The 26,788-nt window shown below is 46.3% G+C and overlaps 1 protein-coding gene across 1 annotated transcript in view; it reads right to left on the reverse strand.

Annotated features, from left to right (window-relative positions):
* LOC126248299 (uncharacterized) overlaps positions 1-26,788 on the reverse strand; it is an 80,995-nt gene that overhangs the window by 39,683 nt on the left and 14,524 nt on the right. Inside the window, exon 2 of the mRNA XM_049949165.1 lies at positions 15,740-15,824. Within this exon, the coding sequence (XP_049805122.1) occupies positions 15,740-15,795 (56 nt within the window). The 5' untranslated portion in view covers positions 15,796-15,824. The remainder of the gene's footprint in view (positions 1-15,739; positions 15,825-26,788) is intronic.

Consider the following 26,788-nt stretch of genomic DNA (forward strand, 5'->3'; position numbering starts at 1 on the left):
CTGAGACACAATGTACTAACACAGCAGTTGGCTCACCATATATTCTTTCAACTTACAGAGATCATCAGTGAACTCTCCATCTCAAGGGGGTGTTTACCAGGTTTCAGTACTATCACAATAACACTTTCACACCACTGAGACAGGAACTCTCCCTTACTTCAGGTAAGGTTTAAAATGGCAAGAACGTGACACTGGCAATCCACTGATAAGTGTTTGACCATTTCGCTGTGGATGGGGTCTAGCCCGAGAGTCTTAACATGTGAAAGGGCTAGGGCTTTAAGGAACTCACACTCACTGAACAGAGTGTCTCTCTACCTGCTATGTGAGGACACAGAACACAGGCTGATACTTCTCAGACATAGAGACTTGACCATAATGAAAAGCAAAATGTACAGCAACAATGTCTGGATAGGTGCACACATCACCATTCACAGAGCTACCAGGTACACCTGGGGGTCACAAATGTCCATAGAAACAACAAACCGTCACCCAAACCTGCAAAGGAGGGGTACATAATTCAATGGTTGCAACATTTATCCCAGCATTCTACTTTCTGTCATTTTATGAAGTGGCGGTCCTGGTGACAGAGCTGTTTAAAGGCAATGAAGTACTCCATCGATGAATGTCACTTATAGATTTGGAAAGACCACCTGTGATCTATAATGACCATGGCAATTTTGAGGATCCACCAAGGAAGAGGGGATTGCTTAGTCAGCTGCGTATAGAATGGTTGCAGGTGTGCATGTGGCAGTGTGTGAAAGGTGACAGTAATGGTGAAAACATCCCAATCAGCTTCGGAGAGAGCACATCTAGCTGGACACCCATGCGGGTGTCACCAAGGAAGGGTCAAAACATCAACATCTACGTCAACACCTACATCAATACTCCGCAAGCCTTAATTTACCAAAAGAAAATGCTGAGATTCTACATCTCCATGTATGTAGATACTCCACAAGCTGTCTTACAGTGCTCGGAGGGTATCCTGTACCATTACTTGTCATTTCCCCTCCTGTTCCACTCACAAACAGAGCGAGAGAGAAACAACTGTCTGTACCCCTCCATATGAGCCCTAATTTCTCGTATCTTATCTTCATGGTCCTTATGCGCAATGTATGTTGGCAGCAGTAGAATCGTTCGCCAGTCAGCTTCAAATGCCGGTTCTCTAAATTTTCCCAATACACTTATGTGTTGTTCGAACCTACGCATAACAGATCAAGCAGCCCGCCTAAGAATTGCTTCCACATTTTCCTTCAATCTGACCTGGTATGGATCCCAAACACTCTAGCAATACTCAAGAATAAGTCGCACCAGCGTCCTATATGTGGTCTCCTTTACAGATGAACCACTCTTTCCTAAAATTCTCCAAATAAACTGAAGTCTACCATTTGGCATCCGCATCACAGTTTTCACAGGCTCGTTCCACTTCACGTCACTTGGCAACGTTACGCCCTATATTTAAATGGCTTCACTGTGTCAAGCTGTACACTGGTAATACTGTATTCGAACATTACAGGTTTATTCTTCCTGCTCATCTGCATTAACTTACATTTCTCCATATTTAGGGCTAGCTGACATTCATCACACCAACTGGAAATTTTCTCCAAGTCATCTTTTATCTTCCTACAGTCACTCAACTTTGACACCTTACCTACACTATGGCATCATCAGCAAACAACTGGAGATTGGTGCCCACCCTGTCTGCAAGATGATTTATGTAAATTGGAAACAACAGCGGTTCTATCACACTTCGCTGGGGCACTTCTAACTATACCCTTGCCTCTGATGAACACTCACGGTCAAGGAAAACATATTGGTTCTATTATTTAAGAAGTCTACGAGCCACTCATATATCTGTGAACTTATTCCATATGCTTGTACTTCGTTAACAGCCTGCAATGGGGCACCATGTAAAATGCTTTCTGGAAATCTAGAAATACGGAATCTGCCTGTTGCCCTTCATCCATAGATCTCAGCACATCATGTGAGAAAAGGGCAAGCTAAGTTTTGCACAAACAATGCTTTCTAAAACCATGCTGATTCGTGGATATATGCTTCTCAGCCTCAAGAAAGTTTACTATATTCGAACTGAGAATGCTTCCAGGGATTCTGCAGCAAACAGAAGTTATGAATATTGGTCTGTAATTTTGTGGGTCCATTCCTTTACCTTTCTTATACACTGGAGTCACCTGCACATTTTTCCAGTCATTTGGGACTTTTTGCTCAGTGAGATTCATGATAAATGCAAGCTAGGTAAGGGGCCAATGCCATAGAGTACTCTTTTTAAAATCGAACTGAGATTCCATCCAGACCTGGTGATTTATCTGTTTTCAATTCTAAGTTGTTTCTCTGCGCCAGGTATGCTTATGTCTATGTCATCCATATGTTTTTTTTTTTTTTTTTTTTTTTTTTTTTTTTTTTTTTTTTTGTGCGGTTTTAGGGTGCTCAACTACTGAGGTCATAAGCGCCCAATCACAAATGTAAGTGCACATATAATCTGGTAGAACGAAAGGGGGGAGGGGGGGGACCAGAAAGTTCTTACAAAGATGCAGATAAAATAATTAAAAGAGTTAGATGTTGTTGGACAAGTCCGCCAAAGTAATAAAACGAAGAACAAGAGCAGCTGCTTGAGCGTCATCGGCTAAAATTTCCTGTAAAGTAGATGGCAGAGACAGGACAACACGAGATTGATTAAAATGGGGACACAACAATAAAACATGGCGCACTGTCAATGCGTGACCACAAGGGCACTGCGGGGCGGGGTCACCGGATAGCAGGTAGCGGTGGCTAAACCGGCAACGCCCAATCCGCAACCTGGCCAAAAGGACCTCCTCTTGCCGAGATAGTTGGGAGGAGGTTGTCCAAGCTGTTGGGAACGGTTTTATGGCCCGGAGCTTATTTTCTTGAGCGACGACCAAGTATCCCACCATAATGACACAAGCCTCTTACAAACAACCCCACTAATGTCAGACGGTGGGACACAAAGGGAGGCTGGCCGAGGCATGAGGTCTGCAGCCTTGGCTGCAGCATCAGCAGCCTCACTCCCAGGCACTCCTACATGGCCTGGAACCCACATAAAGCTAACAGGAGAGCCATCATCAGCTAAAGAATGGAGGGATTGCTGGATCCGTTGCACTAAGGGATGGACCAGATATGGAGCTCCAAGGCTCTGAAGAGCACTGAGTGAATCAGAGCAGAGTACATACGGAGAATGGCGGCGGCGGCCTGATAAAGAGCAAAAAGCTCGGCCGTAAAGCTGGAACACTGGTTGAGGAACCGGTATTTAAAGGTGACGACCCCGACGACAAAGGCACAGCCGACACTATCGTCAGTCTTGTAGCCATCAGTGTAAATAAAGGTGTTACTGGCAAGTCGCGCACAAAGTTCGACAAACCGTGAGCAATACACCGCATCTGGAGTACCCTCCTTCGGGAGTGAGCTGAATGTGAACCGGAGCCTGGAGCCAAGGTGGTGTTGGGCTCTCACCCTCTCTGAAGGTGGTAGGGAGGGCAAAATCCAATTGTCGAAGCAGGCGACGAAAGCGAGCTCCAGGGGGCAGCAGGGCAGACACATACAACCCATACTGACCGTCGAGAGAATCGGCGAAGAAGTACTGATAAGGGGGGTGGTCGGGCATTGACAACAGCTCGCAGGCATACCGACAAAGCAGTACGTCGCGCTGGTAGGTCAATGGTAATTCGGCAGCTTCAGCATAAAGACTCTCGACGGGACTAGTATAAAATGCTCCGGTCACAGGATGTAACCCCCGATGATGGATGGAGTTGAGACGGCGTAAGAGGGATGGCCGAGTAGACGAGGCTCCCATAATCCAGCTTTGACCGGACTATGGACCGATATAAATGAAGCAGGATAGTGCGATCCGCTCCCCAAGATGAACCACTAAGAACACGGAGGACATTAAGGGAATGTGTACAATGGGCAGCCAAATAAGAGACATGCGGAGACCAACAAAGTTTCCTGTCCAGTGTGAGCCCTAAAAACTTCGTTGTCTCAACAAATGGGAGAACAACGGGACCGAGATGTAAGGATAGTGGAAGGAATGCTTTATATCGCCAAAAGTTGATGCATACCGTCTTCTCTTCAGAGAACCGGAAGCCATTAGCCACACTCCATGACTATAGGCTCTCAAGACAACGCTGAAGGCAGCGCTCCAGGAGGCATGTTCTCTGGGCACTGCATTAGATCGCGAAGTCATCGACGAAAAGAGAGCTTGAGACGTTAGGTGGAATGCAATCCATAATTGGATTGATCGCTATGGCAAAAAGGGCTACGCTCAAAACGGAGCCCTGAGGCACTCTGTTCTCCTGGAGGGAGACATCTGTCAATACAGAACCCACACGTACCCTAAACATTCGATCTGTTAAAAATGAATCAATAAAAAGGGGCAGGTGACCACGTAGGCCCCACCTGGGCATAGTGCGTAGGATACCTCCTCTCCAACAGGTATCGTAAGCCTTCTCCAAATCAAAGAACACCGCTACTGTTTGGCGCTTTCGCACAAAGTTGTTCATGATGAACGTCGACAAGGTCACAAGGTGGTCAACAGCAGAGCGGCGTCGATGAAAGCCGCATTGAACATTGGTAAGTAGCCGTCGAGATTCCAGAATCCAAACCAGCCGAGCGTTAACCATGCGTTCCATCACCTTACAGACACAGCTTGTAAGAGAAATGGGGCGGTAACTAGAAGGAAGGTGTTTATCCTTCCCAGGTTTGGGGATGGGAACAACGACGGCCTCACGCCAACGCATGGGGACCTGACCTTCGGTCCAGACACGATTATAGGTACGAAGAAGAAAGCATTTGCCTGCCGGGGAAAAGGTGTGTCAGTATCTGAACGTGAATGACATCTGGCCCCGGAGCAGAGGACCAGGACAGTGCAAGTGCACAATCGAATTCCCGCATGGTAAAGGGGGCATTATAATCTTCCAGATTCAGTGAGTGGAAGGAAGGTCGCCGAGCCTCTTCTGCCGCTTTTCTGGGAAGGAAGGCAGGGTGGTAATGGGCGGAGCTTGAATCCTCCGCAAAAAAGCGGCCAAAGGCGTTGGAGACATCCACAGGGTCCACAAGTACCTCATTACCTGAAGTCAGGCCAGGTATCAAGGAGTGGGCCTTAATGCCCGACAGCCGGCGCAGGCCACCCCAGACAACAGAAGAGGGAGTAAAACTGTTAAAGGAGCTTGTGAAAGAGGCCCAACAAGCTGTTTTGCTGTCTTTGATGACTCGACGACATTGCACTCAGAGTCGTTTGTAATCAATATAATTCGCCAGTGTAGGATGGCGGCGAAAGGTGCGTAAAACACGTCGTCGAGCACGGATAGCGTCTCTGCAAGCCTCATTCCACCAGGAGACTGAAACGCGATGTGAAGAAGAGGTAGTACGAGGAATGGAACGTTCGGCAGCCGTGACGTATTCGACCTGACTGTCACAGCTGAGAAAATCTTGGTCCGGAAAGGTCGCCAGGGAGGAGTAAAGTCCCCAGTCAGCTTTCGGTATGTTCCAGCTCGAGGGACGTGGGGATGGGGTGTGGTGCAGGAGACAAATGACACAAGGGAAATGGCCGCTCGAATAGGTGTCAGAAAGGACATACCACTCGAACCGACGGGCAAGAGTGGTAGAACAGATCAAGAGGTCCAAGTGGGAGTAGGTATGAGTAGTCTCTGAGAGGAAAGTCAGGGCACCAGTATTGAGGCAGACAAGATTGAGATGGTTGATAACATCAACCAACAGGGAGCCTCTCTGACAGGATGCAGGAGAAGCCCAAAGGGGATGACGGGCATTGAAGTCGCCAAACAATAAAAATGGCGGAGGAAGCTGAGCAATGAAGTGCACCATGTCACCCGACTAACTGCAGATGACGATGGAGTGTAGACAGTACAAACAGAAAAAGTAAAGGCAGAAAGAGTAATATGGACAGCTATTGCTTGAAATGGGGTGGTCAATGGGATGGGATGGTAATAGACATTGTCCCGAATGAGCGACATGACCCCACCATGAGCTGGAATACCGTCCACAGGGGTTAGGTCAGATCACTCGGAGGTATAATGGGTAAAAGCAATACGGTCAGTTGGGCGTAACTTCGTTTCCTGCAGACCAATGACGAGCGGACAGTGCAGGCGGAGGAGCAGTTGTAATTCCTCCCGATTAGATCGAATACCTCTTATGTTCCAATGTAACAGAGCCATCGCGAATCAGAGAAAGGAGGAACGAAACGGGTGAAGAGCTGGTCACCTCGACGGCCGCAAAGGGCCAGGTTTCGAGGGAACATCGCTACAACCGTCGGGAGGCGGATCCTGTTCCATCGAGTCATTGCCAGCTGCGGCCACATTCCTGGGTTGCGCAGGAGGGGCAGCATCGTCCGCTGACAACAGGCCAGCTGAGCGCCTGGCAGCAGAGCATCCCGGTGAAACAGAGGACGTCTGGGAAAAGCGACTGTCGGATGGAGCATCAGACGAAACGCGCCGGGGTGGTGAGGGGGATAAAGACTTCTTCTTTGAGGCCTTCTTGGAAGACCGATGAGTCACAGGGATGGTGGGCTGTGGGGGCTGAACCCGAAGAAAGTCCTCACGCTCGGGGTCCTTTTTGGAACGCCGGACCATGGAAGCCGGGGTCCGTAATGTTTCCCTGATGAATGCCTGAGAAGAGGATCACTTCTCAGGCAGTGGAGAAGGAGGAGGAGGAAGGGTGGCCCCTGGGGCAGAAGGAGTAGGGGCCGTGAGGGAGGAGGATTTGGAAGGGAGGGATTTGGGAGGCGTAGGCATAGACCCCGGATGGGGTGAGGAGGTGGACGGGGGACAGGAAGGGGTGAGGATACTGCGGAAGGAGTGGACACAACCGAAGCAAATGACACTGTAAACATCACAGGATGGAGGCGGTCATATTTCTTCCTGGCCTCAGAATAAGACAGACAATCCGAGGTTTTCAATTCTTATATCTTCTTCTCCTTCTGATATGCGGGGCAGTCGAAAGATCTAGGCGAGTGGAGGCCAGGACAATTGACGCACCGAGGTGGTGGGGTGCATGTATGTCCCTCACGAAGAGGATGTCCACACTCGCCACAAAGGGGCTCAGCTTCACACTGTGACGACATGTGCCCGAAGCGCAAACATCGAAAGCACCGCATAGGAGGCGGGACGTAAGGTCGCATGTCGCACAGGTAGCACATCACCTTTACCTTCTCTGGGAGAACATCCCCCTCGAAGGCGAGGATAAAGGCACCAGTGTCGATGCGACGGTCTTTGGGTCCGCGCTGGACTTGCCGGACGAAATGCACGCCACAGCGCTCCAGGTTAGCCCTGAGTGCCTCATCAGATTGCAGCAGGAGGTCCCGATGGAACATAATCCCCTGCGTCCTATTGAGTGCCAGATGTGGGACAATGGACACTGGGATATCCCCTAGTCGGTCGCGTGCCTGGAGCGCCACCGACTGTGTAGCAGAGGTGGTCTTTATGAGAATGGACTCCGAACGCATTTTACTAAGAGCCTCAATTTCTCCGAAGATATCCTTGATATGCTGTACTAAGAACATGGGCTTGGAGATGCCGAACGTCCACCCATCGGTCCAAGAACAGACTAAATAGCGGGGGAAGTATTTTGCCCCAAGCCGGCAGGCCTGTCCTTCCTCCCAGGGAGTGGCCAAGGGGGAAAAAAGCAGAAGTGCCAGAACCAGAGACAGAGACAGAACCTTTCGTCTTAGAAGACATGGCCGCAGAGCGACCTGATGCATGTTGACGTTTCGTCTGCGAAACGTCCGTCCCGATACCACCCACTCCGACCAGGGGCGCTCTCCACAGGCGCAACCCAACCTCAGCAAGAGCCACCTGGCAGGATGACCGTTGCCGGGAGTCCTGATGCCCCAGGTAGACGGGCATCTACTCCTTGGCTGACGTGGGGAGAATGCAGCTCAGGTATCGGCAGTACCATCCCTGTGTTGTCAGGGGGCTACAACCTAGAGGGTACATGACGACCCCACCACAACGGGCTGGCTACTGTGCTGGATTTCAGGTGCCATGGAAAGTCCATCATGCTCGTAGGTGCAGATGGGGACGCACTATGGGCGTAACTTGTGCAACCCATCAGGTGTTTAGGCCCAAATTGATGAAAAAAAATGGCTCTGAGCACTATGGGACAACATCTGTGGTCATAAGTCCCCTAGAACTTAGGACTACTTAAACCTAACTAACCTAAGGACATCACACACATCCATGCCCGAGGCAGGATTCGAACCTGTGACCGTAGCGGTCGCGCGGTTCCGGACTGAGCGCCTAGAATCGCTAGACCACCGCGGCCGGCCCAAATTGATGAACAGTGGGTAAAGTTACGACGCTGTTACGATAATGAGTGCCAAGGTCTTAGTGCACTGAGGACTGGTGATGCAGCACGTAAGGTGTCCTTCCCCAAAAGGCTCGTACTTCTGTAGAATTTTGAAGAATGGAGGTCAAACCCCAATGGGGACCATCACATTTAAGGCCGAAATGGTCGAAACTCCTTTTAGTCGCCTCTTACGACAGGCAGGAATACCTCTGGCCTATTCTGACCCCAGACCTGCAGGAGGGAGGGGGGGGGGGTCATCCATATGGGAATCCGTCTGATGGTCAAATCAAGCAAACAATCAGAAAATGGTCACTGTTGCACAGGTCATCATGGACTCTCCAATGAATGGATGAAAAAGACCCATATGACACACTGAAGGGTGTGGGAACACCAGTATTCAAGAGGCAAAGATTGAGCTCTGCAAGCAAGTTTTCAACAGCTTTACTGTGGCCAGTTCCACCCCACAAACGGCTGTGAGCATTGAAGCACTCAATAATAGGAAGGGTGGGATGAGCTCAGAAAACAATGCACACAATGTATTCTGGGACACTTCATCAGGAGGGTGATACACATTACAGATGGTAAATTAAAGAGATGTCTTCACACCAATAGCCACAGCCTAGAAAAGTCATACTGAGTAGCATGTGTTTGTTGAAGACCAGAATGTACATGCAAACACTCGATGCTCTTTCAGTTCTTAACTCTATGCCGTCCGGCGACACCACAGTGGTGTTGTGCATGAAATAGTGGTCAATGGACAATGACACCACAGTGGCGTTGTCAGCATAGTATCGTTCAGTGGCCAGCGACACCACAGTGGTGTTGTGAGCACAGTATTGCACAGTGGCTGGCAACAGTAATTTAGTATCTTTTGTATTCTGTTGGTGTTTTGCTTAGGTAACAGTAAGTTATACACGTCAACAAGTTTTTTTGTTTTTATAAGTACTTGTGCTCTTTCATCACGACAAATGAAAAAGACGATACGATTATTTACGATGAATGCGTGGACATCTAGTCTGACGTTCCGGATGACTTGGGCGATTGTGAAGATGACACTGGGTATCAAAAAACTAAAAGTGAAGCAAAATCGTAGAAAAATAGTGAGATATGTCCAAGAAGAATTCAGAGAACGCTATGGTTGCCAACTGATTCAGATGAATCAGATGGAGATGACAGTGCACAGTGACCAGACTTTGATTTACCAAGGACCAATAATAAATCTGAAGGATCTATGGATCCAAACATATTTCCCAAAGATACACAGAGCATCAAGAATATCATAGAATTATATATTGGGAACAATCTATTTGAATATATTAGCAATGAAACTAACAAGTACTACAGTCAAAACTGCAATAGAAGGAAACTGGATTTAAGAAAATGCCAAATTTGTCGACATTAAGGGATCCGAACTTAGAAAATGGTTTGGGCTTGCTATCCTTATGGGAACTGTAAGAAAGCAAGGATCAATAATTATTGGTCAACAAATCCGTTGACAGACACACCAATATTTCACAAAACTATGTCCTGCAACTGATTCAGACAAATTTTATAATTTTTACACTTTTCGACAATAATAATAAACCGGATAATGCCAATCAGCTTTTCAAAGTGCAATTTGTAATTGATTATTTTTCCAAAAAGTTCAAAGAAACTTTTAATCTAAGTCAAAACATCCCAATTGATGAGAGAATGATACCGTGGCATGGACGGTTGAATTTTAAAGTTTACAACCCATTGAAAATTATGAAATATGGCATACTCATTCATTCAGATGCTGTGTGATTCGAGTATGGGATACATTTCCTCATTCAAGATATATTCTGGCGCTGGACAGCCTCTAGCAAAAACAGCGATGGAACTATTGACACCTTCTTATGGAAAGTGGCATCACCTCTACGTGGATAATTATTATAACAGTGTAGAACTTGTGGAGTAGTTACTTGAAAAGAAAATTTGAGTTTGTGGAACGATATGGCAAAATAGAGGATTTCTGGAAAAGTTAAAGTGTGCAAAAGTCAATACATTTAAAGCTTGTCATCAATGGAAAGGTGAAGTACTTGCACAGGTATGGAGAGCTTCAAAAACTAAAACAATATGAATGATCTCCAAAATACATAGTGCCACTCTGACAGACACTCAAAGGAAATGTAGAAGAACCAATTACACAATTTAAAAAACCTGAAAGTGTATTAGACTACAACAAATATATGAAAGGAGTGGATCAGGTAGACCAATATTTGAGTTATTACCCTATATACAGAAAAAGTATAAAATGGTCAAAAAAGGTTTGTATGTACTTCTTCAATTACGCATTATTTAATGCATTCCATACATGCCAGTATTTCAAAACAGAACACAAGAGTCTCCGATTTCACAATTTTTTATTGAAAGTGTGTGATTCATGGATAAAAGACTATGTACCTGCTTCTGAGCAAAACTTGGAGGTTGCCACTACATCACCTATGTCTCATCATGATCCAGTTGACAGACTTTCCGGTCACATAAAACAACATCAACAAATACTTACTTCTGAAACGAATAAACAAAAATAAAGAAACTGCCATGTATGTGTGTGCTGAAGTCCAAGGTGAACACGAGCTGCCAAATTAAGCTAAGGTGGTGAAGGGTTCGCACCCATTGGGAACATGACAGGTACCCTAAGATTAAGCTGATGAAGCAATAGCCGAAAGCAAACTCTGGGAGGTAACAGAGAAGGAAGACGCGCCTCATACTGGCAGTCAATGGAGTCATCCAAGGAGGAGGCATAGGATGGGTGGCCAGGCATGGCACACAAACAGCTTGCATATCTGCTAATGAGAACAGCACGCCAGTACGACAGCAGTATTTCACCAGGTTCTGTACAGCCTCACAACGAGGCTAGTGTAAAGCGCGCCTGTGGCAAAATGATTTCCATGATGGTGGATTGAATGAAGACTACATAAGATGGCCAGATATGCAGATGAATAAACGAAACACCAACAGTCTAGTTTCAAAAGACAAGGAATCAGTATAAACAGAGGAGGGTGGTCCAATCTGCTTCCTTGGATGTACCACTTAGAACATGTAGGACATTGAGAGACTGGGTGCAGCATGTGGCCAGGTAAGACACATGGGAGGATCAAGAAAGTTTTCTATCAAGCATGAGCCCCAGAAATTTTGTAGTTTCAGTGAGTGGAAAAGCAACAGGCTCATATGTAAAGGCAGTGGAAGAAACTGATTCCGCCACCAGAAATTCATACAAACTGTTTTGTTAGTGGACAAGCAAAATCTATTGTCAATACTCCATGAGTAAAGATGATAGAGAAATTGCTGAAGATGCCACTCAAAAGGACAAGTCTGTGGAGAACTGCAATAGATCGCTAAGTCATAGATGAAAATGGAACCGGAGAGGCCTGGCGGGAGGCAGGCCATAAGAGTGTTATTGGCTACAGCAAAGAGGACGATGCTCAGGATGGAGGGATGTAGACATTCCAAAGACAAAAGCTGAATTGAGGAAGGATAAGGAGGACTGCAACAGCTTGCAGGTGAGTGTTCACGGAGATGGTTTGGCTATTGACGTCATCCTGGAAGAGCAATGAGCAGTATGACTCCCCAGTGAGATGGAGTGCCATCCTTGCCTCAGGGATGAGGGATGAAGGGAGGGGGGAATCAAAGCTGACCAGAAGGAAATGTGCGAGGTCAAAAGCAGTCTTGGAGGCAGGAAACAAGTGGACGCTGCAATTCCAAGAGCAGTCCTAATTCCTCCTTGTTAGATCAAATTCCGCGAATGTTCCATTGGAGAGGACTCATAATGGGGAGAGGGGAGGAGGGAACAAATGAAGGGTTGCCACCTTGGCGGCTGCAGAGTCTCAGCTTTCAAAGACTCACTGCTACAAGGTGCAAAGGCTGGAGGATCCTGTTCAATGAGATCTAGGGAGGCATCGGCATTCTCTCTGTGTAGGGCTGCAGATTCCAGGGCAGAAAAATGGTATGCAGTGCGCACTGGTGAAATAGAGGTTGGCTGGGTCAGGGTATCACATGGTGACACCACTGAAGAGGATCTCCGAGTCAGGGAAGGAGAAGGCCTTTGTTTGATTTCTTACGGCCTTTGCAGATGGCAGATGAGGAATCAGATGTTTGTTGGCTGGAGGGACATAGAAGTCTTCGTGGGAGTGTTCCTTTTGTCATTTTGGCCTGCCACTTGTGCAGCAGGTGATTTCGCCACTGGAGACGAATATTTGGTGGCTTGTTGCGCAGCTAGATGAGGAGATGGGGTTGTTATCATGATACTGGGCGATTTTACAACTGCAGTGCTGAGTCTGAGGTTCCAAGTCCGCATGGCCACGTCCTTCGTGGAGCGAGGCATAACAAGAATGATACTGTAAGGGCTAGATGGTAAAATTCAGGGCTTTCGATTAGCCAACAACTTGCAAGTGACAGTGTATGATACTTTTCCCTTCACCCAGGAGTCCTGGATGGCCTGCTCATCGAGATACATGGAACATTCTTGGGATGAGGCTGGATGCTCGTCATTGCCACTGGCACAGCGGAGAGAAGTAGGAGCGCAATCACCCTGGTGAGCAACCCTACCGCAAGTAAGACATTTGGTCGCATTTTGACCAGAACTCGTGAGTGAGGCTGTAATGTTGACACTGGTAGCAACACATTGGGTTTGGAATGTATGGTCACACTGTGATGACTTCATAGCATTCTTTGATGGAAGCACTACGCAATCAAATGTGAAAAAAAGAGGGCGTGTAGGCATCCGAGTTGCATCAACCTGTTTCATCACCCGATGGACTGCAGTGACACCCTGATCAGAGAGGCAAGTTTGGATTTCTCCCTTGGTCGGACCATCAAGCAGCTGAGTGTAAATAACACCACATGAAGAATTCAACATTCAGTGAGCCTCAACACAAACAGGATAGCTGTGGAAAAGTGAAGCTGTAAGCAGTCGTTGGGCTTGAAAATCACCATTGGTCTCCAGAAGCAAAGTTCCATCCATTATGTAAATGAGAGCAGGTTTTCACATGGCCTGAAATTGTATCAACACCTTTCTGAATAAGAAACGGATTAACCATAGCAAAGAACTGACCCTCTTCAGTATGTGATACCACGAGGAACTAAGATGCAGCTGGGAGATTCTCTGAATCTCTAGCCTCATTCCGTTAATGTTTAGTAGACAGACTGAGATGGTGATTGGCTCATTGTGAAAAAATTCCCCACAATTGCCAACATATCCAATGAGGGGCTCCTTCCAACTGGGGGCTACCCCTCACACCTCAGTTCACATCTCCTGAACTCCTGACAGAGGAGACCAACTGGCAATTTGGGAAGGTAACAACTCAGGCTATCATCCCTCCCTCAGCCTGACCTGTACCGGGGGTACATGCAAACGCTACCTGTCAATCCGGGGCAGGGAATTACGAGTTACCGAGTCACCTTTTGCATGGTCTTCAGGAGAGCAAAAGGAAAAAGAAGAAACAGAGAGGAACCTCAAACGCTGAAGTGGAGGAAGGGTAGGAGATGGGGAAAACAGATGAAGGGCTGTTCTGATGTCAAGCTACAAAACCTCAGAACACATTTCCAAAAATATCCCAGATGTGTTCCCCGATGGAGGGAAAAAAAGAATAGCAGAAGGATAGACACGCAGCACGGAAAAGGAAGAGGTGCTGCATAGACTGGGGCCCCATAGTATCCAAGCACGTAAACACCAAAGTGCGGTGAGCCCCTTGGGGTGGGAGGAGGGTGGACCAATTCTTGTCCTTAGATTATTTAAGACTTCTATGAAGGATTGTATGTCCCGGATTCTGGGACAAAGGAGGAATGCAAAGTCCTACAACCTGCAACCTATGGCTCCTTTAGTTACCGGCTGGCATCCAGTTGCAGGTCATACCTCAGACGCACAGCCAAAGGCCATCCCAGAAAATGGCCTCACGGGTAGTGAGGTCTCCAGATCAAACCAAGAATTGGGTGTGCATTTCTCACCTTATCTCTGAGCTCTATGCTCCTTGCATGGTGTAACCAGCAAAAGGCAAGGGAACATTTTGTGGTCATACTTCTCCACATTGTAATACATCTTAGCTTCAGAAGAGATTGATGGGGCTATGCGGCCACCAGCAGAAAAAGTTTAATTCACAGAATGTGCAAATCTTCTGCCAGGATACCACCCACACAGAACGGGGGCTCCCCTCACCCCGCCACAGCAACAGTTACCTGGCCAGTAAACTGCTGCCTGACACACCTGTGCCCCAATCATGACAGGCATATATTCCTTGGCTTGCATGGGGAGTTTCCAGCTCAGGGACCAACCGTTCAACCCCTTCGTGGCCAGGGGGCTACCATTTGAGCACAGTACTGTTGCAAGAAAGGAGGGTGCAAAGAGAGAAAGACGCAAGAAGTGAAACACACACTGCACGGCCCACAACTCTGTAAAATTTAGAAAAGAAGTAGCAAGTCAAGCCCAACTAGGGGACCAAATAGTTCATAATGGAAAGTTGTAGAAGGCAGGAAGGTAAGAAAATGAGTGTCCACTACACAAAGCAGATCCAAGCACAATCGGTACCAAGAAGACCACCCAACAGGAAGGGGGGGGGGAGATGGGGGGGGGAGGGGGGAGAGCAGAAAGTAGTAGTACTGCAAGTACTGGGACCTCATGGTGGCTAAGCACATACTCATGAAAGAGATGTGAGCCCCTAAAGAGGAAGTCATAGGCATATCACCAGAAATAGTACAATACATTTTATGTGATTAATTGACTGAGAAAGTTTTGTTCCTTTTTAGTGTTATAATTCTTGAATCATGGCCAAAAGCAAGTGAGAAAGTGAAGTTATCAGCTATTTTTGAATCATTTCCTACATAATTTAATCACTTTCGTACACCAGCCTGTTGCTTTGGATGTGTGTCCACTACTGCGTGCAAGAAATTAATGCTGTCAGGCAGTTTATAACCAGTGTTTTGTGGGATGCAAAAGAGATTATTATTCTTATTTATCATGCAAAGAAAAAAAGAGTAATTAGTGAATACTAAACAAGTCTTCCACATCGCCTCCACCAACGTTTGAAGGAGTCCAAAGAAATATTATAGCAGCCATAGACAGAAATACTGCACATGAACCAGATTCACAGCACAAAGACAACTTCCTCAGGCCTAAACCATTGGAGAAAGTGCACTGAAACAGAAACTAACTGGAAAACCAAGTCTATCACTGTCTCACCATGGACTTCTCACGCTTTCCTCATGAATAAGATTCTAACTACTGCCCATTACTTTATGGAAAGAATATATGATATAAAAATTGATGTTCCCTCTCTCCACATTGTTATTTATTTTACCTTTTCAACTTCAATGAAAAAATCTTACATACCTCTCTTTACTCACAGCTGAAGTATTTCATAACTTAATCAATCAAGATAATGTAACCACTCACCCAGCTGGGAACTGAGATGCCATATGCGGTTTCAGTCGCTTAACTTTTGGCTCCATGTCTTCCCTAGCAGCATGTTCTTACAAGCCTGTAAATCAAGTGAAGAGGCAAGTAGCATAAAAATCCAGTATGCAACAAGAACACATTTATTTGTGCTAAGAAGCATCAGATTTCTCCTCAATAGTTATTTCATCCTGCTTTCACAAATATAGCCAGAAAGTACTATTTGCACGAATCTTTAATGCTACTCTCTGTTCAGTACAACACTGTTTCAGTGACAACATAGTAACTGTTCAGAAGTATTTTAAGGACGGAAGTTTGCTGAGTTATCACATATACGTTAACTGACCAATGGAGAAAGGTATTTATATCACATTTTGAGTGGAGTGTTGAAACACTTATTATGCTGATTTTAATTACACTAAATAATTTCAATGTATTTGTTAAAATACCGCAACACAGCTTTCTCAAACACCAAAAGAAAATTCACAAGTCTGACATGTATTTAAAATTATTTAACATACTTACAAGTATCATATCACTAAAAAATTCTTTGGGGAAGTATACAGTCATTTGTAAACTGCAAGCACCACAAACTTGTGGACACACACACACACACACACACACACACACACACACACACACTAGCTTTAAGAACCATTTACTAAAAAGTACAAAGCCTATATCAGGCTGCAAAAAGTGACTACAAAGAGTTTGGAAAATACCCCTTAATGACATCTTCGAGAGAATTATGGGGCTAACCAAAGTAGATCACATGGAACTTGGGGAAATGTTTAAGAAGTAAAACAACTCTACAAAACTGGAACATTATGATTCCTCTACTTCACAACAAAGGAGACAAAAAGAAAAGAAGAAGAATCTTAACCAATCAGCCACTTCTTGGTAATGTACAATAATGTACAACATATTCACAAGCTGTCAACCAAATTTAAGAAACATTTGGTTTTAATCAAACAAAGAAACAAGCTGGTTTCAGAAGTGGACACAGCACAATGAATCACTTGCAAGGCATCAAATGTTTTCATAAAGCTTGTGACTATGTTTCAACATAATCTGTGCAAGCATCCCTTCAGAAACAACTACTCTACAGACGAATATATTCATCAATGTTACTGCTCCAATTGAGCTTTGTCACAATGGTAAGAGATTCAGGTCTTAAATAGCTGGACAAAGCGATTTCATACACCAAAGTTATTTTCAGTAGCCCCTGATGTTATCAAGTCCTTAAACAGGGAAAATGAAGGTAGACAGGTACATAGAATACACCCAAACAGAGTCATTTCGTTGCAGATGTTTTACAGTTTCCAACTAGTGCAAATAAACTTCAATAATAAATGAAAGAACATTATAGAGCCAGATTAAAAACAAGCCTGAAAATTATTATAAATAGAACTAAAATGATGTACAACAGAAAGAAGAAAGAATATGGCACAAAATAACAATAAAGTCATACACTTAGTACACAAGTTTTTGTATCAAGAACAGCTTAAGACAACAATGTGAATGAGAGGCTTGTTGGTTAAATGATTAAAGGGACCAAACCATAAAGTCATCAATCCGTCCTATCTCAAACAGGCAAGTCAACAAAACTATACACCATAGAAGGGACTATGGAAAGAAAACTGCGAGGCCTAACCAAGATAAACAAGGCCACAAGAAATGATCGGGAAAGAAGAAAACGGGAGGAAGGAAGAAAGGTGCACAAGTTGCCCCATTCATGGAGCAGCCAGAGGACCCCAAAGTCAAAAAGTGCAATGAGGGACATACCCCCCAGCACTTGCCAGAGGCCCCTCACCCAACAATGCCCAGAAAAGACTAGCAACACACACAGGGCGACAGAAGTACAGGAAACCAGAAAAAGAACACCACGTCAAACAGAATGTGCTAAAAGGGGGAAGAAGAGCATAAGAACAGGTAGGGCGAGGGCTGGGGCAGACCACCAAGCCCAGACAGCCACTGCTCGTTCTAAGCAGAGAGCGCAACAGTATATCCTGCCAATCTCTCAAGGGGATGACAAGGATGAAGTGCCCTGCCTTAGAGAGAGTGATAAGAAGCCCCTTCACAAATAAACTGTAAAACCAGGTGAGTCGCTGAGGCATCATCCACTAACACCAAGGGTAGCAACTCGTGAAGATTAAGAGTCCACTGCGGGATGGCAAGGTTAGGACAGTCCAGCAAAACTGTGAAATGGTCACCACAACAACAATGTGGCATATCCTTGTGACATACAACACCACCAGTCAACCAAGTATAATCATGCAAAGCCCGTAAAAGATGGAGTCGCCATGAGAGGCCCGCATAGATAACCTCCATATATTCATTACCTCCTTTACTGCCCCTAGGTTATTCACCAAAGTCAAGAGTATGCCATTCCATTATTCCAAATCCTTAGAAGTTGACAGTGTAATACTGATCAAAGTTCCAGTTCCAGAATGGCAGCCAATCTCAAGAGGTGGCTTGCTGGTAGCCTGTTTGGCCAGTCAGTCAGCGAGTTCATTTCCCGGGGTCTGAACATGATCTTGGGGTCCAGACAAAGACTGAGCATCCACACTGAGGGAAAAAAGAGAATCTTGAACAGTCAAGATCAAGGGATAGCTAGGATAACACTGGTCAAGAGCTTCGTAAACGACTCAAAGAGTCTCTGCAGGTGAGGAAGGATTCACCAATGCAGTAACAGATATACTCAAAAGCAAGACAGATAGCTACCAACTCCACGGTGAAAACAATGCAGCCATCCAGCAAGAAGCGGAGTTTATTACATCCTGCATGAACATAAGCAAAGCCAGCGTGAAACAAAAATTGAGCCTTCAGTATATACTACTTCTGAATCCCAAAATGTGCTGAGAATGGAGAATAATTGGCGGTGGAGGGCCTCAGGCTAATCCGAACATTTCATTTCAGATCTTGTGATAGGTTACGACAGAACTGTGGACAGAGGATGCACCATGGAGGTGTACATGAGTCGGCCCAGAGAAGAGGTGGTAGAAGGGAAAGCTGGGGAAAAAAAGGGGGGGGGGGGGGGGAGGACTGTATATGGATGGCTATTGTAAACCACAGACCTGGGCTGCCATAACAGGAGGTGGATCTCCATACCTGGAAAGATGAGATAGTAGTTTGGGTGCTCCAGGGAGCAGTGGACTTATAACACATCAGCAATCAACTGTTGCGGATGTAGAACCTGCAACAATAAAACCCCTGCTTCTGCTAGGATATTGATTGTGGAGCTAGTCTGAATGACACCAGTTGTTAGCAGCACCCCACAATGGTGTACTGAGTCCAGCACCTGTAATGGCGACAGTGATGCCGAGCCATATGTGACACACCCATGATCCAGACAAGAGCAGTTTGCGTCCCAGCTGGTGTTGCCAAGGCATCGAATGGCCCTGAGGTGTGACCAACATGTCCGCTTTAGCTGGTGAAGAAGACATGTCAGCTGGGTATCAAAGACTAGTCCCAAAAAACTATGAGAGTCCACCACAATGAGGGACTGGCCATCCCATCATCAAGATACAGATCTGGATGAGGATGGACTGTACGGCGGTGACAAAAATGCATAACACAGGTCTTGGCAGCCAAAAAATGGAAGGCGTGAGTGAGAGCCCAACATGTGCACTTTGTGTTTTGCTACCTGCAGTCTGCATTTAACCGTGTCCACCAAGGACAAACAGAAATAAATGCAAAAATAATCAGCATACAAAGAGGCCTCACAGCTGCCACCAGACCACTGATAGCCACTAAAAAGAGAGGGTCACTCAAAACAGAACCCTGAAGAAACCCATTCTTCTGCAGATAGGAGGTGCTATAAGAGGCACCAAATTGTACCTGGAAAGTGAGGCACAAAAGAAACTGGGACTGAGCCACAGAGGCCTCACTCATATGCGGTAGCAAGGATGTGGTGGTGCTATGTGGTATCATAAGCTTTATGGAGATGTAACAGGGTGTTGATGCTGGGCAAAAGCCGTTCAGATAGCAGACTCAAGGTGGACTTAATTATCTGCAGTAGAGCAGCCTTGGCCAAAACCACACTGGGTCAAAGCCAAAAGGTCCTGAGATTCGAGGATCCAATACAGTCTTCATCGCACCATACATTCAAAGTCAGTTGCAGAGGACAATGGTTAAACTGGTCAGATCATTGCTGTCCGGCTGAAGAGGTGGTTTACCAGCTTTCAAAATTGGAATAACAACACTTTATTGCTATTGTGAAGGGAATTCCCCTGATCCATAGACTGTTAAAAAGGGCTAGTATATGACATTGGCTAGCCACCGATAAGTGTTCGAAGCATTTGGTTGTATACTCTGTCCAGTCCAGGAGCCATTTGGGGCAGAGAGCAAGGATGCTGCAAATTACCACTTACTAAATGGGGCATTATAAGGCTCCAGTTTGAAGACAATGAAAGATAAAGGGAGTTGTTCCAGATGGTGTTTGAGAAGATGGAATGTGGCTAAATAGTGGACCGACACTGAGGACTGAGTGAAATGTTGAACAAAATGCTCAGCAACAGAGTATGGGCTGGTGATGCTAACACCATCCAGGGAAAATTTGGGACACTTTTAGGAGGGCAGTGGCCAAAAATACGCCAGATCTTTGTGCAAATCAGCAAAGAGGGAATATGGGACCCTATGGAAGCAATATAGCATTTCCAATAAATCTGTTTCTAGTGTTTAATAAGATAACGGGAGGCACAGCCCTGAAGGCCAAGAGATGGTTGAGAGACTGATGCCGTTTGTAGCATTGGAGGGGATGACAGTGGTCTTTAACAGCTGCAGCAATTTCAGGGGTCCATCAAGGGACAGTCTTTGTCAGGAAGAACCCAAGGAAGAAAGAACTGCCAAAGAAGCTGCCGAGAGGATGGCGCCTGTCAAATTCCATATCGACTCATGTGATGGAGTGGTTGGGATGGTAGTCTAAGAAAAGCACCCCAATCTGCATTAGCAAAAGCCCACCTGAGAGGGTGTCCAGGCAGTAATGCTGAAGAAAAGATAAGACAACTGGAAACTATTGCTGTTGCACAAATCATCACAAACTCCCCAGTGAACAGAGGGGAGGAATCAAGGACTACAGAGGAAAAGATCAATGGCAGAAAAAGTGCTGTGAGCCACAATAAAGCATGTAGGGGCTCCAGTGTTCAGGAGGCAGAGACCTAGCCCTGCCAGCATGTCTTACACAATCCTGCCCTAGTCAGTGTTGGTATTACTACCCCACAGAGGGTTACAGGCATTAAAAACCCCAAGGATAAGCAAATGGGGAGAGAGCTGTCAAAGGAGAGTAAGAAAAGCGGAAAGTGTAGGAAATCGGTCTGGGGGTAGACGAAAGATTGCATATTGTTACCGCAGAGTCTAAATGGATCCAGCGCAGCATCCAGGAACTAACAAAATCCATGTGGATCAACATGCAGACACCACCAGAGGCTTGCAAAGTGCCGACCCAGTTCCGGCAGAAGGCTTGAAAACCATGAACAGGTGCAAATGAGCATATGCAAAATGAGATTCCTGCCATACGACACAAGCTACAGAGTAGAGAAAAAATTATATTATAATTCTAGAACGTGGCTATAGTAAACATTACAGTACACTGGAGGAGAATAGTACAAGACGCTGGATGGACATTGAATGGGACACAATCAATCACTGCGCTGAGTCAGTATCCAACACAAAGATACAGAGCAGTTAAAAAACGAACATACGTCAATGTGTAAAAAGTGGTAGGGTAGTTCCACTTATCAAATGATGATGGCTAAAAAGGCAGTGCCCAATAAGCAGCCTAGTTAAAATGGCCTCCTCCCAGCAGGAGGGCCGAGAGGTTGTTATCCAAGTCACTGGGAGAGGCTTAATAAGCCGGAGCTTATCCCTGTGAAGGGAGGACCATTGGCGATGCCAAAGGGACACCACCTCCTGACAGACGACAACACAGAGATCATAGGAGGGAAGATAGGAACTAGCAGGTTGAGGTACGAGGACTGCAGCCTTGGCAGCAGCAGCAGCAACCTCGTTTCCTGGCAGAGCAACATGACCAGCAACCCACATAAATAACACAGTGGCTGCACCAAGAGTGAGCAAGTGACAGTTTTCCTGGACTCATTGCACTAGGGAATGGGCGGTGTACAGTGCACATAGACTTTGTAGGCCGCTGAGTGAGTCTGAGCAGAGGACACAACTGAAAAGGCTGTGTCGTCGGATGTACTCTGTGGCCTTATACAGGGAGAAGAGCTCAGCTGTAAAACTGAGCAGTGTGCCAGAAGCCAAAATCAAAAGACATGGGCACCAATGACGAAGGCACACCCGACCCCACGGTCAGTCCAAGAGCCATCAGTATACACAAATGTACTAGTGCGAAGTCCTATGTGAAGTTCGTGAAACTGAAGGCGATAGACCGAAGGTGGAGCAGTGTTCTTAGGAAGCGAATGAAGGCCAAGGTTAACATGGGCCGCTTCACGAAGGGTGAAGGGTTCACAGCTACCGGGAAAGCTGCAGGTAGTGTGAAGTTAAGCTGCCGTACCAAGTGCTGAAAGTGGACTCCAGGAGCTAACAGAAGAGGGACCATACTGGCAATCAAATAAATCATCGACGGAGGAGGCATAGGATGGGTGCTCACGAGTGGCAGACAAACGGCATGGATACCTGCTGAGGAGAAAGTCACAGTGGTAGGACAGGGGTAGTTCAGCAGCTTCAGCATACAGACTCTCAACTGGGATAGAGTAAAACGCATCCATGGCCAAGCGGATGCCACAGTGGTGGATAATGCTGAGATGGAATAAGAGGGGTAAACGTGCAAATGCATAAACAAAGCACCCATATTCGAGTTTCAAATGGATAAGGGACTGGTACAAACGGAGGAGGGTGGTTCGATCGGCACCCCAGGAAGTACCATTGAGGACACGTAGGACATTGAGGAACAAAGTACAGAACATAAGACACATGAGAAGACAAAGAGTGTTTCCCTATCAAGCATGAACCCCAGGAATTTTGTAGTTTCAATGAACGGAAGGGCAACAGGCCCAAAATGTAAAGATAGTGGGCCCAAGATGTAAAGATAGTGGAAGAAACCAACTGGGTGGCCAGAAATTCATACAGATGGTTTTGTCAGTGGAAAAGCGAAAGTCACTGTCAATGCTCCAGGAGTCAAGATGGCTGAGGGGGTGCTCGACATCATGGTCATCAGCAGCCTGATGAAAAGTCACCATGTAAATCTCATGGGTGGGGACGAAGGCTGTCCCCACATGCGAAGCAGTTTATAGTGTATTAAAGTCTGCCGCCCTTCCCCACCAATTTAGGGATGAGTCCTGACAGTTTACAAAATTTCACCCCTCTTGTAACATTGGTATCGGTATCCGTAAGGAAGGTGAGCATATCTCCAGCGAGACTGAGGGCTGCCCTAATATCACACACACACACACACACACACACACACACACACACACACACACACACACACACACACACACACACACACACAATATGCTGGACCGAAAGTGGCATGCCACAAATTCACATAGTGATGGATCCTCCTGCCAGAGAAGGAAGCAAAGTATGAAAGGGCTATGCCCGATGCGCAATCTGGTAAGCAAAACCTCCTTCCAGTGGCGAGGCTGACATGAAGCCCGCCAAGCCTATGTGGTTGATTTGAACGACCACAGATTATTGTCTGTCACCTGCAACCATTCAGTCTCCCACTGACGCATGATGCATCTGTTAGAAAATGATGATGATGATGATGATGATGATGGCATGCAACGGGATGGGACATTGATGTACAGCACTATCCCAACATGCTTCCTTGGCAGCTTTGTTGGCCATGTCGTTATCCTGTATCCCTATGTGGCCAGGTACCCAGCAAAAGATCACCTCCTTGCCACGGTGTTGGAGCCGATTTAAGGAGTCACGGATGAGCTGAATCAGCAGGTCTACCAGATACATTTGGTGAAGTGCTTGCACTACACTAAGAGAGTCTGAACAGACAAGAAAACTCGTATGGTGATGTCTGTGAAACCTCTCCAGTGTTATCAGAATGCCATATAGCTCCGCATCATAATTTGTAAATTGTTCCCTATCGGGGAAAGCAGCAGAACAACCAAGAGCATTCTCCTGCTGGGATCCACCTGTATAAATAATGATTAAGCTATGGTATGTACTTAAAATAGATGAAAACAAAGTTGTAAAAACAAAATCTAGAGTACCAGTTTTCTTGTACTGTATCAAGATTAAAATAACTTTGGGCCTCTGAAGACGCCAAGGCGGCAGTGCGTTCCATCCCTGGGCGAGTATTTTGATGCCCGAGAGATCCAGAGACAGTCTATAGCATGTATGCAAACAGTTTTGTCACTTGGGGCCAATTCCTGAACAGTCATACAAAGGTGGGTTGGATCACTGAACTAAATGCCAATGACAGGTGATGCTGAGATTTCCAGCACCTGTCGAGCCAAAAGCATACTTCGTCAAATCCAGAGTGGTGGTTCACCAGCTTCTGGGCTGGTCCGAAAGGCTCCAGGAAATATCCGAATGCCCTCATGATGGATGGCATCTAACATCCGCTAGTAGGAAGGATGGGCCGATCCGTAGACAATACTGCCATAGTCTAAGTGTGATAAAACAAATGCCCTATAAAACTGCAGGAGGCGGGACCTGTCAGCTCATAATGTTTTTCTGCCAAGGCGTTTCAAAATATTCAATGACTGGAAGCCCTTTGTTCATAGATCTTTCAGGGGTGGGAGCCAAGTTAATTTTGAGTCAAGTAATAAACCCAAAAGGTGTACAAAACTTAAAATATTGTTCCCCATTGTAAGCATTGGCTGATTAAAACCCTGGCAAGCACGGTTAAAACTGACACATTTAGTCTTCTCTGGTGAGAACCAAAAACCAGTTGTCCAGGTTCAAGTTTCCAGCCTCTTAATGATCAGCTGTAGCTGCCTCATCGTTGAAAGATCAGAGGATGATTAGAAGATTGCAAAGTCATCCACAAACAAAGAGCATTTGACAGGGCTTCTGACCGTGGGGGAAATGCCACTGATAGCAATGGCAAACAATGTGACACTGAGGACACTGGCCTGGGACAAACCATTCTCCTTAACATAGCAATCAGACATGGCATCACCAATCCAGGAGTAAAGAAAATCAAGACATTACTGAAGATGTCGCTCAGTGAGACAGGTACACGGAGAAATGCAATAAATGGTGAAATTGCCAACAAAAAGGGAGCCGGAGATGCCCAGCAGGAAACAGGCCATTATAGGGTTAATCGTGATAGCAAAGAGGATGCCACTCAGGACAGAACCCTGAGCGACATTGTTTTCCTGGATAAAGTGCTCCGACAAGGCAGAAGATGCCTGAAGGGAACAGGCAAGCAGCCACAGAAGCCCCACATGTAAAGAATATGGAGGATACCAGTTCTCCAGCAGGTGATGTGAGCCTTCTCCAAATTGAAAAACACAGCCGCAATCTGGGATTTCCGCAGAAAACTATTCATGACATGGGTGGACAAAGTAACGAGATGGTCAACTGCAGAACGCCACATTCGAAATCCACACTGTGCATTCGTCAGTAAATTGTGAGACTTGAGCCACCATAACACCTGGGCATGAATCATATGTTCCATCACCTTGCAAACACAGCTGGTAAGAGAGATGGCGCGGTAGTTAGAAGGAAGGTTTTTGTCCTTACCAGGATTAGGTATGGGTATGACGGTGGCTTCATGCCAGTAGCCGGGAAATGTGCCCTGTGCCCAGATGCAGTTGTACGTGTTAAGCAGAAAGCGCTTGCCTGCAAGAGAAAGGTGCTGCAACATCCGAATGTGGCTGGTGTCTGGCACTGGGGCGGAGGATCGGGATGAGCTGAAAGCATGATCTAGCTCCCTCATAGTAAAGGCGGCATTGTAGCACTCAAGATTCGGAGAAGAGAAGGGTATCGCCCGAGCCTCCTCCACTCGTTTCCTATGGAGGAAGGCAGGGTGATAGTAGGAAGAGCTCAAAAAGTCCGCAAATTGGCGGCCCAAGGTGTTTGAGATAGCAACAGGTTCGGCGATGACATCATTTGCTACTGTCAGGATGGAAATTGGGGAATGGACTTTGGGCCCAGAGAGCTGTCGGAAGTTGGCCCACACGACAGAGGAACTGGTGGAACTGTTAAAATAACTAGTGAATGAAATCCAGCTAGCTCTCTTGCTAACCCGAAGAACACGACCACACTTTGCATGCATCTGTTTATAGTGAGTACAGTTTGCCATCGTAGGTTGACGGTCGCCGGGGAGGAGTAAAGCTGCCAGTCAGCCTTAGTAAGCTACCATTTATGTGCGCACATGGATGGGGTAGGAGTCAGCAAGCGGATAGCACATGGGAAACGATCACCCGAGTAGGTGTCTGAAAGAACGGACCACCCTACACAATGGACAAACTGGGCAGTATAAAAGGATATGTCCAAGTTGGAATAGGTGTGTGAGGAGTCAGAAAGCAAAGTGGGTGCTCCAGTGTTAAGGTAGAAGAGGTTAAGTTGGTTAAGGAGGTCAGCTAAGAGGGCACCTCTCTGACAGGTCCTGGGAGAACCCCAAAGGGGATGATGCACATTAAAGTCACCGAGTAGCGAAAATGGGGGGGCGGAGGGGGGGGGGTACCTACCCAATAAGCTGAAGGAAGTCTGCCCTGGTGACATCAAACACCAGAGGGATATAAATAGTACAGAGGGAGAAAGTCAGGTGGGGAAGGAAAAGGCAAACTGCAACAGCTTGAAGATGGGTAGTCACGGAGATGGGTTGACTATGAATGTCATTCCTTATGAGCAGCATCACGCCCCCATGAGATGGAATGTCAACCTCAGGGGGAAGGTCAAAACAAATCAGTAAGTAATGTGAAAGCTCAAAGCAGTCGTGAGGGCACAATTTCGTTTCCTGAAGACAGAGTACAAGGGGATGTTAAAAGCAGCCGTAAATCCTCTGAAGGCTGCCAATGTTCCATTGGAGGAGAATCATGATGAAAAGATGTAGGGGTGTCACCTCAGTGGCTACCGAGGGACAGCTGGCGTAGAGACGCTACTACAGGGCACAGA

This window comes from Schistocerca nitens, chromosome 3 (assembly GCF_023898315.1).
Source record: "Schistocerca nitens isolate TAMUIC-IGC-003100 chromosome 3, iqSchNite1.1, whole genome shotgun sequence".
Classification (NCBI taxonomy): domain Eukaryota; kingdom Metazoa; phylum Arthropoda; class Insecta; order Orthoptera; family Acrididae; genus Schistocerca; species Schistocerca nitens.